The sequence below is a fragment of the Haliaeetus leucocephalus genome, unplaced genomic scaffold (assembly GCF_000737465.1).
Source record: "Haliaeetus leucocephalus isolate CR32 unplaced genomic scaffold, Haliaeetus_leucocephalus-4.0 Scaffold450, whole genome shotgun sequence".
Lineage (NCBI taxonomy): Eukaryota > Metazoa > Chordata > Aves > Accipitriformes > Accipitridae > Haliaeetus > Haliaeetus leucocephalus.
In genome coordinates, this window is record NW_010972886.1 from 15,745,280 (window position 1) to 15,757,779 (window position 12,500).

General features: G+C 45.7%; 1 protein-coding gene across 1 annotated transcript in view; it reads left to right on the forward strand.

The window, feature by feature from the left end:
• BCL11A (B-cell CLL/lymphoma 11A (zinc finger protein)) overlaps positions 1–12,500 on the forward strand; it is a 73,066-nt gene that overhangs the window by 9,363 nt on the left and 51,203 nt on the right. The window contains exon 2 of the mRNA XM_010574842.1: positions 3,009–3,338. Coding sequence (XP_010573144.1) covers positions 3,009–3,338 — 330 coding nt within the window. The remainder of the gene's footprint in view (positions 1–3,008; positions 3,339–12,500) is intronic.

The window sequence follows — 12,500 nt, forward strand, 5'->3', positions numbered from 1 at the left end:
CACCCCCGGTACCTCCTTTCTCCCGACACTCCAAAATCCATCCCGGTTTTGCCGGAGAGACGGTGCGCTTGTTTTGGTGTCTGGGAACAAGGGGGGAGTAGGAGGGCGATGGGGGGAAGCTGAAAAGACATGTTGGTGGAAGGGCAATTTGCATGAAAAATAGGGACGGATGATGAGGGACCCAGGCAGGGAATTTTGATTGCCCCAGAATTAAAAGACGCATCCTGCAAATCAGTGGCAAGACCAGGTGAATTGTATCGTGGCGTTTTCTTTGTGAACCCGGTATTTCGTGTTTTGTTTTAAAAGTAGCAGTAATAATAAGAACGTATTTTTGCTGGCTCTGCCTCCGTCGGGAGCCAAATGTTTTGCAGTGAACACGGTGCCAGCCGTATTTCATACATTAGTATATAATTCTTGTTAATTAGCAATAATTTACGTTAAGAGCATAGAAAATGTTGAGGTTACAGGTTTTATATCTGTACATTTGATCATCTTGTTATTTTCAAGAACTTTGCCTCCTATAAAATTAATTAGGTGAAATGTGGAGGTGTAATCAGCAACCTCTGAATTACCACTTCATTTCCTGGTTTTGATTGTAAATCAGCCCAGTCGGTACAGACTTTAGCAAAGTCTATTTTTGTTTAGCGCTACTTTCAACTGTCTGGTGTGGAAGCAGCGGGTTACCTTCCCCTGCTAAATAATACTGACAGCGTCAGAAAGAAATCAGGCCGCGGGAAAACATTATAATTGAGTAATGATTATGCAGAGCTCCTCGCTAAGCCAGTTGTAAGGGGAATACGGGTTATTTTGTGTCTTTTGCTGCGGAGAGTTGGTGAGCTAGAAGTTAGATTTGCAAAATACCTTTGTCTGTGGCGTGCAGCGAGCTACTGGTGGAATTAGTCCTGCAATAATTTACTCCCTCGGTCCGAACGCAAGGAAGGGCTGGGGAGAAAAACGCCATGCCCGGCAATCCCGCAGAAACACCCTGCTCCTCGCCCGGCTTCCCGAGGAGTGTGAAACGCACACTGTGTGTCTTATCGTGTCGGTCTGGAAGTTTAGAAGAAAACCCCAGCGATTAAGACATTGTTTTTATTAATATGAATGTAACCTTCATATTCCTGTGGTTGACCTTACGTTAAATTAGAAGTAGTACTAGAGGCAAGAAATGATGGACTGGATCCCGGTGTCCTAGTTGGAGCTGAGGTACGGCGAGGTAGTGTGCTCTTTCAATATTATTTTACGCAGCACAACTGGGAGCTACTCCAGATCTTCCTCCTCAATATTCAGCCTAGGTAGGGTTGAAATAAATTTAACCTGAGTTCACTGGATTTTTGCACTTTATCAAAATCAGTTCCAATATCGTGCAGTCAAATTAAAATCTATTTTTTGATTCTCTGTGGCTTTAAGTTCATTAAATGTGAAATTGGCAGCCAGCTAAAGAAGGTCAGGCTGATTAACTGTTTAGGAGTTGTATTCTGTCTCCCTTGCGTTACCTGGCAGTGTTTTGAGGTGCGTTGTATTTGTAGTACCCTCTCCTCTTGCTCGCTGCTGTTAGCGTGCGTGTCGTATTGCGCAGACAGAGGAATACCAACACGCTGCTGGTATTTATTTTATTTTTTTTTTCCTCGTGAAGGGCAATAGTGATGGAGACTGCACAGAGATTGCCAAGGTATTTCTTTGCAAACTTAACACACACACACACAAAAGCCAACAGAAAAGAGCTGCGTCTGCCTCGTTAGAGCATCCGCTGACAATTCTGTGAGCAGAAATAGCCTCATAATGAAGCTTTTTGGAGCTCATTCAGAAAATTTGTCAACTTGGACAACGTTAGGCAAGGTATTTTGAGTTTAAAGAAGGCACTTCTCAGCGTTGCAAGGAAACAGTGGCAGTCGCTTGGCCAGGCTGGTTTTTAGATGCTGAGGGCCACCAGTCCTAACACGTTGGAGATAATTTAGGCATTCCTTTATTCCAGGATACAAAAGGAAAAATGACTAATTGCCTTGTTTCCTTAAGTACTAAAAAATATCCCATCTAGCTAATATCTCTGGGTGGACTCGGTCGTGAATTTGGTATTTATTTGAATCCTGAGGAGTAGCTGAAAAGTGAGAGGTGCCTCCCCCCGCCCCGCAGGCATTGCTGCTGCACTTGCTTTTTATAATTTCGGTTTCTGCCATTTATTTATTTATTTGTCTCGTCCCCTCCCTCCCCCATGAATAACTCCCAGCTTTTGAATTTTTAAATTGGAAGCCGCAAACGGGCTGATAGGGATAGCAACACAAATACATATGTATACGTATGCACGTGCGTTATAAGGGCTATATGTGCCCCGTGTGTTGGTGCCTGGGTGTGTGTGGCCACGCGGTCTGGCTCTCCCTCTCTTTTTCTTTTGCGCGCGCACACACACACACACACACGCTACCTGCACAGCCTCTATAGGGGATATGCAGTATCTATATGTTGCAACACCTTTTGTCTGCACCCGCACCCGCGTAGTTCAGGGTTCTGAATTTTAGAAAGTAGGTCTGGCTGGTGGAAAATACACACCCATGTGTGTGTGAGAGAGTGCGTGCAGTGCTTTTAGCCTTGAATTCATATACATAAATAATACGTCTGGCAAGAAAACACCGTATTCGCTTCTCTTCGTAGTACCACAAGAGTTTTGCAGTGGATTCTTTTCAGCCTGTTCATTTAATTTTAGCACCGACTCGTTCAATCGAGTCAGAAATTTGGCCTCACGTAGGAACACAGAGACAGTTGCAGTGCTCGCTCTCCGAGTTCTGCATGCTACAGCTGCTTCTGCAAAATCTCTTCCCTGTAACTGATGAATTCATCTCCTCGCTGCTGTGCGAATAGCTGTGTTGCATGGGTTTAGCTGGGGGGGAGCAGGCGGACGTTGTGAGCAGGGTGTAATATTCATGAAGAGGGGGCTCGGCGCGTCCCCCCCCCCCCCGCGCCCGGTGCCTTTCCCGAGAGCTCTAATGATTCTCCTTTTGTTTCTCAAACTGCAGCCGAACCTCTTGAAGCCATTCTCACTGATGACGAACCTGAACATGGCACATTGGGAGCTCCGGAAGGGGACCACGACCTCCTCACTTGTGGCCAGTGTCAGATGAACTTCCCGTTGGGGGACATTCTTATTTTTATTGAGCACAAACGGAAACAATGCAATGGCAGTCTCTGCTTAGAGAAGGCTGTGGATAAGCCACCTTCACCCTCACCAAGTGAGCTGAAAAAAGCATCCAATCCTGTGGAGGTTGGCATCCAGGTTACGCCAGAGGATGACGATTGTTTATCAACGTCATCTAGAGGAATTTGCCCTAAACAGGAACATATAGCAGGTAAATTAAAGCAAGGAGAAGTGTTTGCGAGTTTATTTCCGTTTCAGTTGCAACGTAGTAGCATGTTCGCAGTTGTAAACTGCGGTGTCTGGCTCTCTGTTCTGCTCGCCGGGACGGCCGACGTGTTAAATACCCTGCCTTTGGTTAGCGGTGAGCGCACGACCGGTATTTCCTAGTGCCTGCGCAGAGGCAGGATCAACAGGCACGTGCCGTGCCAGCCGGTATTTCTAATGGTATTGTTTGAGGCTGCTCTCGTGATTTGCCTGCATTGTAGTCACCGTCTCCCGGTGTCTCGCCTGCCGTAGCGCTGCAGGAGGAGATTTCAGAGCCTGCCGCGCGATAAAGCGAGGAGCTTTTGAGTCTTTGGCAAAGTCAGGGGTGAAAGAGTTAACCGAGCATCAGCCAGCCTTGGTTCCATATTGGCTGTCAGCGTATGGACTGTAATTAAACACAGCCCCATGGCAAAGTGACACCACCGACCTTGACTTTAAGATGCCATTTTCGACTGGCCAGGCCAGAGTAGAGAGGGCAGTTGCTGAAGCGCACAGACATGCTTATTCGAAAAGTTTAAGGGCATGTTGGAAATTTCAAAAGGTTGGTTTGACAGGAAAGGCCGCTCTCTGCAGCCTGCCTCCTCAGCCAAATGATAAATGCTTCGCTGTGCTCTCTCTTGTCTCTGATGTGGTTTTGACAGATGTATCTTGATTTTGTTTGCGGTTTACACAGCCACATGTCAGCCGTACAAATGTCCAAGGCAGAGTTCTGTTTTGTACAGCAAACAATATGAAATGTAATTTTTTAAAAAAAGGGTAAATAATTCCATTTCTTAGCATAATATATATATATATATTTTTAAAACCAGAAAGCCGTTTGCCGTGGAGATATTTTCACAAATGAGGTTAAAAAAATGAGAGCGTACTACGTGAAAGAAAATCCCAGAGCCCTGGGAGTGTAACAAGGCACGCTCTGCTTTTAAAATCCTGCTAGTAAACAAAAGTACTACCCATTTGCAGCGAGCGTTGCAAATCACTTCAAACCGCGCCAATTGTACCGGTCGAAAAAAGGCGAGACCGCAGCGTATCAACGCCAACAAATGCCTGAACTGGTTTCAAACCCCCCCTCCCAGCGATGTTTGGGATGTGGCACTGCTGGTACCTCTCTTCGGGGAGCCCACAGGACCGCTCGGGGTTGTCAGAGGCGCAGTACATCATCACACGATGTGCTGGAGCTTGTCTTGGGCTTGCTTTGGCCACAAAGTTAAACCATAATAGGGCAGTAGGCACCGGGAGGTTCAGCGCGATACTCCCACAGCCTCCCTGGCCTCCAAACCGGCTGGCAAATCACACTGGGGAGCTGTAGTTTTGAAGGTTTTGCGGTGGCAGCAAATATGTGTCGGTGCGTGCGTGTCTGTCTGCGCACGTGTATGTATGCAAAGCCATGTGCGTACACACGCATACGTCATGTGAATGAGTGTATGCTATTTCTGCAGAGTAATAGGTATCACTTTGAATACGTGTATGTATGTATGTTTAAGAAGCAACAGAGGCTCAGCCACTGCTACGCTACATTTTGAATGAGACCCAAAAACCCTGGTAATTCTGCATATTGCAATTCCCAGCGACGGATGTTAAAGGTGTTTTTTTTTTTTTCCCCAGAGTGGTAAAGGGCAGTGCCCATTTCCATGTGCTGCCTGCAATCTGACGGAAAACGAGCAGAAGCGTAGGGCATGATTAATGAAGCGGGAGCCTGGCGGAAGGGATTTGTAGTCTTCCGAGCTCTGGAGCCATACTAAATCGCCAAATATGGAGGAGCGGCGGTATGATGTAACGCTGTATTTACGTACGGCGCCGCTCTGTTGAAAAGACAAAACACAGTGTCTGTCAAGCAAGAATTAAACCTGCTCTCCTTGCTGTGGTCCCAAATAGGTCCCTCGGCTGGCGGGACGGCCGCGCCAGGGAGTTCTGCGTGAGGGGAAACTCCTCAGCTGAGGGTTTTGCTCTGGCACTCGTTCGGCACGGGAGAAGTGGCGAGCCAAATCACGCTTACGCGTGGCGCGGGTGACGCGAAGCAAGCAGGATTTGGCCTCGCAGGACGTCACGGGGCCGTTAGTTCAGAAAAGCCTGTGGTTTTAACTGACTTTAAATGGTTCGGTGAGCGGAGGGCAATGGATAAGAAGTGCACATCGGCAGGGGCCTGATCCTGCTCGCTCTTACGTGTAGGGATCGCCTTTGCTCTGCAGGTGGTCCCGGCTGGGAGCGGGCTTGGTGCCGTGCAGGAGGGTCTGCGGTGCAAGCCACAAGTGCTGCTGCGAGTAGAGACCGAGCCGCAGTTGTCCTGAGTTTCCTGCGCGGTGGGGCCCAGCCGTGCCCGTGGACGGAAGGTCCAAGAGCGCAGGTCTTCTCCTGCGCCGGCCCGGCCGGGTCGGAGCCGAGAGGCGCTGGGGTCCCCTGGTTGCTCCCGGTGGTGGGAAATGCCGGCGGGCTGTGGGAGGGGGGGCAAGGAGCACCAGGAGTTACGGGGTCTCGCACCGTCCCTCCTCTTGGTGTTTTCATCTCCCCTCTCACTTGGATGAGTTTAGCTCCCTCGTATCGTAAAGAAGCGTGGCAATAGCTGGAGCGACCCGTTGCTTGTAGCCAGGAGTTTGTGGGGTCTGGCAGTAAAATTACCAGTGAGGGTCTTGGAGTGAGCTGTGGAGTTGAGGTTTCTGGAAGACCCCTGCAGTGAACCTCAGGCGCTTCCAATTCTGGTATTTTATATCTGATTTCTGTGCAAGAATGCAAAATGCAAAAAGATACGAGTGTGTAATTAAAAAAAGAAAAAAGGACAGAAGCTGCCTTTAGAAAAATATACAGGAGTTGAGGGAACCGATTGTTTCTGGTAAGAGACCAGAAAATACGTATTTAGTAGCAATGTAAAACTGTCCCCAATTAGTTGTGAGGCTGAAAGAGGTATTACGGGTTAGCACTGGATACAGAGGGTGCTATAGGTTAGCGCTGGGTGCAGTATGTGCTCTGTCTGCAGTTTTGTAGTCAGTAAGTTCGTGTGTTACAGTGAAAGATCCTCTTAAGATAAGTAATGGTTAAGGGTCTGCTCATCTAAAGACAAGGAAGGAGGCAGCCAGTTATTCAGATGCAGGGAGAAAGGATGTCTATTTTAACCGTCGATAGGCTGTTCTTTATCCTCACCGTTTTCCAGGAGATGGGGATGATTACAAGAGCTTATATGTATGTGTGCAACCTGTGCAGTAGCTGTGAGATCCATATAGGTGCAGGCATGCGTACCTGTCTCTTCCGTGTGGGTGTCTGCCTGCGTGTAGCTTTGACTTGCTATAAAATTTTGAGTGATGCTGATCCAGCGCTATAGCTGAAATGTCATAAATTTAACTGAAAATTAATAGGATATGTTGTGTGGGTCCAATGAGGCAGCTTTCATCAATATGTATGTCAAAGCCTCACCACCAGATACCGGCAGCCCGTGATTTGCAGTGAGTGCTACGGCAGGGCTTTAGTTATCCGCTCTCATATTTTACAATAGGGGGAAATATTAACTGAAGTATCTAGAGATCAGTGAATGTAAAATTGCTGTTCACTTATTGAAAAGGCTGAAGAAATATTTATCGTCCGCTGGTGTCAGGTTTTAGCGGTTTGTTTGTTGAACGTATAAATCTGAGGGAATTAATGAAAGGTTGTTTTTTGGGTGAGGAAGGATCTTAAATGTTACTTGGATTCAGTTGGAGGAACACTTTGGAGTGCTGCTGCATATTCCCCTTTATAATGCCGAGTGTGCATCTGCAGATGCCGTATTTACTGTACAAAGAGGGGAGGAGGAGGGGAGGTCATTTTTACTGCTTGAATCCTTTATTCTCAAGCTGCTTGTGGCATTCAAATAAAATATGTGGAAAAATAGCCTCTAAGAAAAACCTCTGTCTGCAGTAATCGGGGGAAGGTGGACATAATTTGGTACTAAATTTTGGACCGAGTACATTTGATTGTTACAGCTGTCATTACACCACAGAAATTTTCTGGGGCTGTTAATAGTAGTTGCTATTATAATTCTGTAGGTTGTAAATTGCGATTCCTTATTGTTTTGTTTTGTGCCGGAGACAAAAAATTATTGACGCCTGCATTGAATAGTTAGCATTGCATCTGGACAAAAAGATGAAAGCTTAAAAAAATGGGGGGTAAGGAATATGGAAATATTTTGAAGTCAAATTCTGTCTGCTTTCCCCATACAAAGAATCAGAGAGCACAGGCTGGGTAAAACAGTCGCAGGCGGGCAAAATAGTGAGGGTGCTACCCAAAGGCTCCCACTCCTGAGATTCGGAGCCCTGCGTACAAGCTGTATTTGTAAATAAGACAGAGAAAGGTTGTGAACCGGCAGCTTGGCTGTTTTGTCAAAGTACAATGTCAGAGAAACTCTTTCTAAGACAAATTGTAAATAGAAGTGTCACAATGATTGCATGATTGAGCTCCAGAAGTGTCTTGCAATTGTTGGCATTGTCAGAAGACTTTTGAAAGCTTAATTAAAGGCGGTGGCCTGTGCGGCTGTGAAATTTACTTGGGGGGGGGGGAATGTAAAAAATGTAGGGGATCAAAAAGTTGTTCCAGTGCTCCTCGTGCAGGGATTCAGGGAAGAGTCAATAGTTTCTCAGCTTACCCCGTTGTCTTTTATAAATAACATTTTTTGAAGAAGCAAACACGTGACACCGATATCATCCTTTGTACGAGGTAAAGCTTGTGTTAGTTTTCCTATTCCCTGCTGTTACAGACAGTTAATGTAAAAATGGCTCTTTATTGGAAACACAAATACGAGTTCACTCGAAGCACAGAAGCAGGGTGGAAAGTTTTCCTCTGCCTCGGCATGATCCTTCCAGGGGAGCATCAGTGTTGTGGTGCCCTGAATCTTCCGGGTTTTTTGTTTCCTGCAAATTAGATCTTCTGGTTTCAAGGAAGAGAAATGTTTTGCATTCTTTCTCCTATTGTATGGGATATCTAGCTGTGGAGCTCACCATGGGCTGAAGCATCGCTGCATCCAAAATGCTTGCGGTTGAAGAGGCAGCCTGGCACGCATTAAACTTCGTATAGATCTGAAAAGGTGCACGTTAGCATCACGTGCTGGAAGCTTTGAAAATAATGCGCGTAATGAATGTAAGGCTCTGTGCAGCAAGTCCCAACAACAAATGCCAGGTGATGGAAACTGAGGCAGGGAGTAAATTAAACACCTTCTAATTAGCCCGGTGGGAGAAATAAAGACTTCCCTAAACATTCTTATAATTTGGTAATGCCTCTTTTACAGAGGAGGAGACCTATTAGCATCACCCCGTTTTGTATATGCAACCCTCAGCCCACGAGCTCTTTCTTATTTCATTCAAATTATAAAGACAATTAAAGAGGCTTGCGAGGCAATGTCAGGCAATGGGAGTTCAGCCTCCAGTTGTTTGCCTGCACGCATCCTCATTACGGAATTTTTTTGGACAAAATTCCCTTCAAGCTTCGGTCTGTTTTTATATCCAATAGTACCAGCTTTGTGCAATAAAAGGCGTTTAGCATCAAGCTGGACATGGGTTGGCGCATTGCCACTTGGGTTTTTTTTTGTTGTTGTTGTTTTTGGGGTTTTTTTGTTTGTTTTTTTAAGCTGATCGCTGAGGATCTCTCGTTACCTTTCTGCTTGTTGTGATTTTGTTTGGGTCGTGGTGCTGCCAGCAATATCGCCAGTCCGAGGAGGTCGTCTTCTCAGCCTGGTAGGCATCTGAACGCAGCTTCCATCCGGGAGGGCTCTATTTTATGTGTCAGCTTCTGGGATATTGCACGAGTTCATGAAATAACACCGAGCTCACGTATTTTAATAGATTAAGATCTATATATATATTCATACTGGTAGCATGGCCCTAAAATTAACCATCAGTTGTTTTTTTTTTTTTTTTTTTTTTCCCCTGGGCTAACGAACATATTTTCTTTCACTTTGTACAAACGCAGTAGCTCCAGCCTGCCTCCTGGTAACATTGGGTGTAGCAGGTTTGGGCCCACAATGCTTATTACCAGGACATGGATTGCTGTGATTTATTACATACTTTTAAAAATAACGGGCACATGAATGGACCCACAGACCACCCGAGTGGTTGGGATGATCTGTTTTCCATTTCATAGTGTATTTCCATGAAACTCAGTTTGTTCTTTAGGACCCCCATCCTGGGTGTGCTTTGCCCTGCCGGACACGGACCGAACAAGCACTTGCGCGCTTAAATGCTTGCAGGAGCTGGACCAGAGACTGCAGACCCTTATGGACGGGCAGACCAAGCGCTCACATTATTCAAACCCTCGTGTGTTAATGCCAAACCCATTTTGAAGCCCATAAACATGCTCCCCGTCTTTCTAATCGGGTTTAGTATGCAACGCATCCTGCGCGGGGTTCAGCGAGTTTGTTTCCCAACCTTTATTGGCCAGCTGCACTCGCTGTGCATCTTTAAAATATTTCAGCGAGGTTTTTCGCTCTTCTTCTGCAAGGGCTGGTGATTTGGTGGCTGCTCCCTGGCTCATTCTTCATTCGGAGGTGGCACTGCCTCGGGTTGGCAAGGGAAAGGTTTGCGGTGTGGGGTGTGGTGAGGTCAGCCCCGATCCCAGCAGGGAATTTGTGTTCTTCATTTGCCTTTACAATCGGAGCACAGCTACTGTACCTTGGAGCAGCTCTCAGGTGTGAGCTCAGATGGGCGCATGTAAATGTCCTGTCAGATGCAACACAGGAATATTAATGTTTCCTCACCAGCACGCTATAATAAAGCTGTACACAGCCAGCTTAATATGCAGCCGGGCTGGGGAATTGTATAAAACTTCGATAGCCTAGTGTGAATGACAGCGGTGGAAAAAAATATTCAATGTGCCACAGTTTGCGTTCTTGTTTGCCTTTGATCTAAAGCAAAATGAAAACATCCACTTCTGTCTTTCCTCGTTTCGTATAGGTGTTCTTCCTCTGCAAAATTGGCTAGTAAGTAAGGAAAGAAAACGAAGTGTGAGGCACTGCGGAATTATTTGAAGCACATTAACGCCAGGTCACTGGGGATGTAATTTTTCCAAGTATTAGCAAACATTTATTTTTAATACTTGGGGTCGTTTGCTTTGCTTTTCATTCTTTTTTAGTATCTGGGTCTGGTTGAAACAAAAGAGAGTCACCACAAACAGGGGCTGGAGCCCCCTTTGCCCCCCGGGCTGCAGGCACAGCCCAGGCTGTACATCCTCTTCACAGAGGTTTCATTTGCATCTTCTTCTGGGCTCAAATCTTCAGCTCCATCCAAAGGTGTCTTGTTTTTCAGCGCAGCTACGTTAGAGGATTTTTAATAATGTGCTCATTTAACTGAATCAACAGCTGTCAGGAGCGGTTGTAGTAAATCCACAAAATGCACAAAGAAAAATACATACGTTTCCTGAAACAAAACACTTGAAACAAATTGGCTGCCAAAAAAAGCTGCTGAATTCTGGGTTTGCAGACAGTGCACCAAAGTGTTTCTTCTCTCTGCTCTCCCCGGAGACCTCTCCCCCCTTGCCTGCTGCAATTCTGCTGGAACTTTTTACCTGAACAGGTTGCTGCTAAAAACCCCCACCACTTTCCCCTATTTTTGATGGGTATGGAGCTCAGCTCGAGCTTAGACTTTTGTGTTTCACACTAAAGAGCTAAAACACCAAGACTGAAGCAAGAAGCAAAAACCAAATAACTGCATTACCGTCAAGGAAATGAGGCTTAATATCCCTGTGCAATAGCTGTCGAGGAGAAGCAGTGCGTCAGCTCTGCCCTTCCAGGTAGGCGTTGTCAGGGTGGTAGTGAGGTCTGAAGCAGCTTCAGAGGGTGCTGAATTCGCAGCGGAGCGGGTGCACTGGTGGAGGGAGACCTGGGGAGCTTTGGTCAGTCAAAACCAAGGGCTTTCTGCTTCCATCCTCCCCCTGCTTTGCATAAGTGCTGAACAATTACACCTACAATTTGATCTCAGCTTCAGATAGGAAAACCTCTGCCTAAATAAACAATGGAATTACTGCTGAACAATAAAGGCTTAAAAAAGAGCCCTGCCTTCAGTGCTGTTATTATTGTTGTGGATATTATTATTATTGTTATTATTATTATTGCTGTTATTACTGCTATTACTGCAACTATTACCTTTTAAAAATAAACACGCATTACAGTTCCTCGCTCCTTAGGAAGCAAGGAGTTTAATTTTGCATTCGTTGCTTGCTTAATTGATTTAACAGACAGTGAAATATAAAATGCAAAAATAAAAATGTCGTCCCCCCCCCTCCCCAATTCAGAGCAATTAATTTGTCACCCGGCGTTACTTTGCTACAGCATCACAGCTGTTTTTCTTCGGACATTGCGTGAATCATCTGGGTTTCGTTGCATTTTAGCTGCTGAGTTTATTCTTTCTGGACTAGGAGAATATATCAGCAAAACTGTCTTGCTTCAGCCAGGGCATCTTAAGTGCATGGAGCATTTACTGCGTGAGGGTGGCCAGGGGCTTTTCCCCGTGTTTTCTCTGTTATCGATGCTGATTTTCATGTTTAGGAAATAGTGGTTGTGCAAAGGGAATGAGTAGTTGGGGAGCCTTGTTCTCTTCGAGGAGGTAAAACACAGTGGGATGCATTTGGACAAAGGGAGTATTGCCTCCCGAAAGATTATTTAGAGGCTGTATTATTTTATAATAAACTATAAACTGTCCTGTGTTAAATTTCTGTTACGTTAGAAAAAATCAATAAGGAAAAATTAAATTCTGGTAAAGATACTCTTGGATCTTTGAAAACAACTGCTGTCCTTTTAACTAAAACATTTGAGGAGCTTCAAAGAGTATGTATTTCTTCTGATCTTAGAGCTGTGTGACTGGTAGCAGGGAAAAAAAATCTTATTCTACATACAAGTGGATTGCTTAACAAGTCAGCACAGACACATACTTGTTTGTACAATAGAGATAAAAATTCCTGTATAAAAATAATTCAGTTGCTGACAGCAGGCATTGTGCTGGGGCTGCCTCTTTTGTGTTGGCCAGGGGTCAGGGACCACGGCTCCCACTTTCTGCTGGGGGGAGGCTGTCACGACCGCTCGCTGGAGCCTGGAAATAAGTTAATTGCTTTATTTTAAGGAATACTCGGAGCCCACACTCAGAGCGTGGTTTTTACGTCCCTGTGC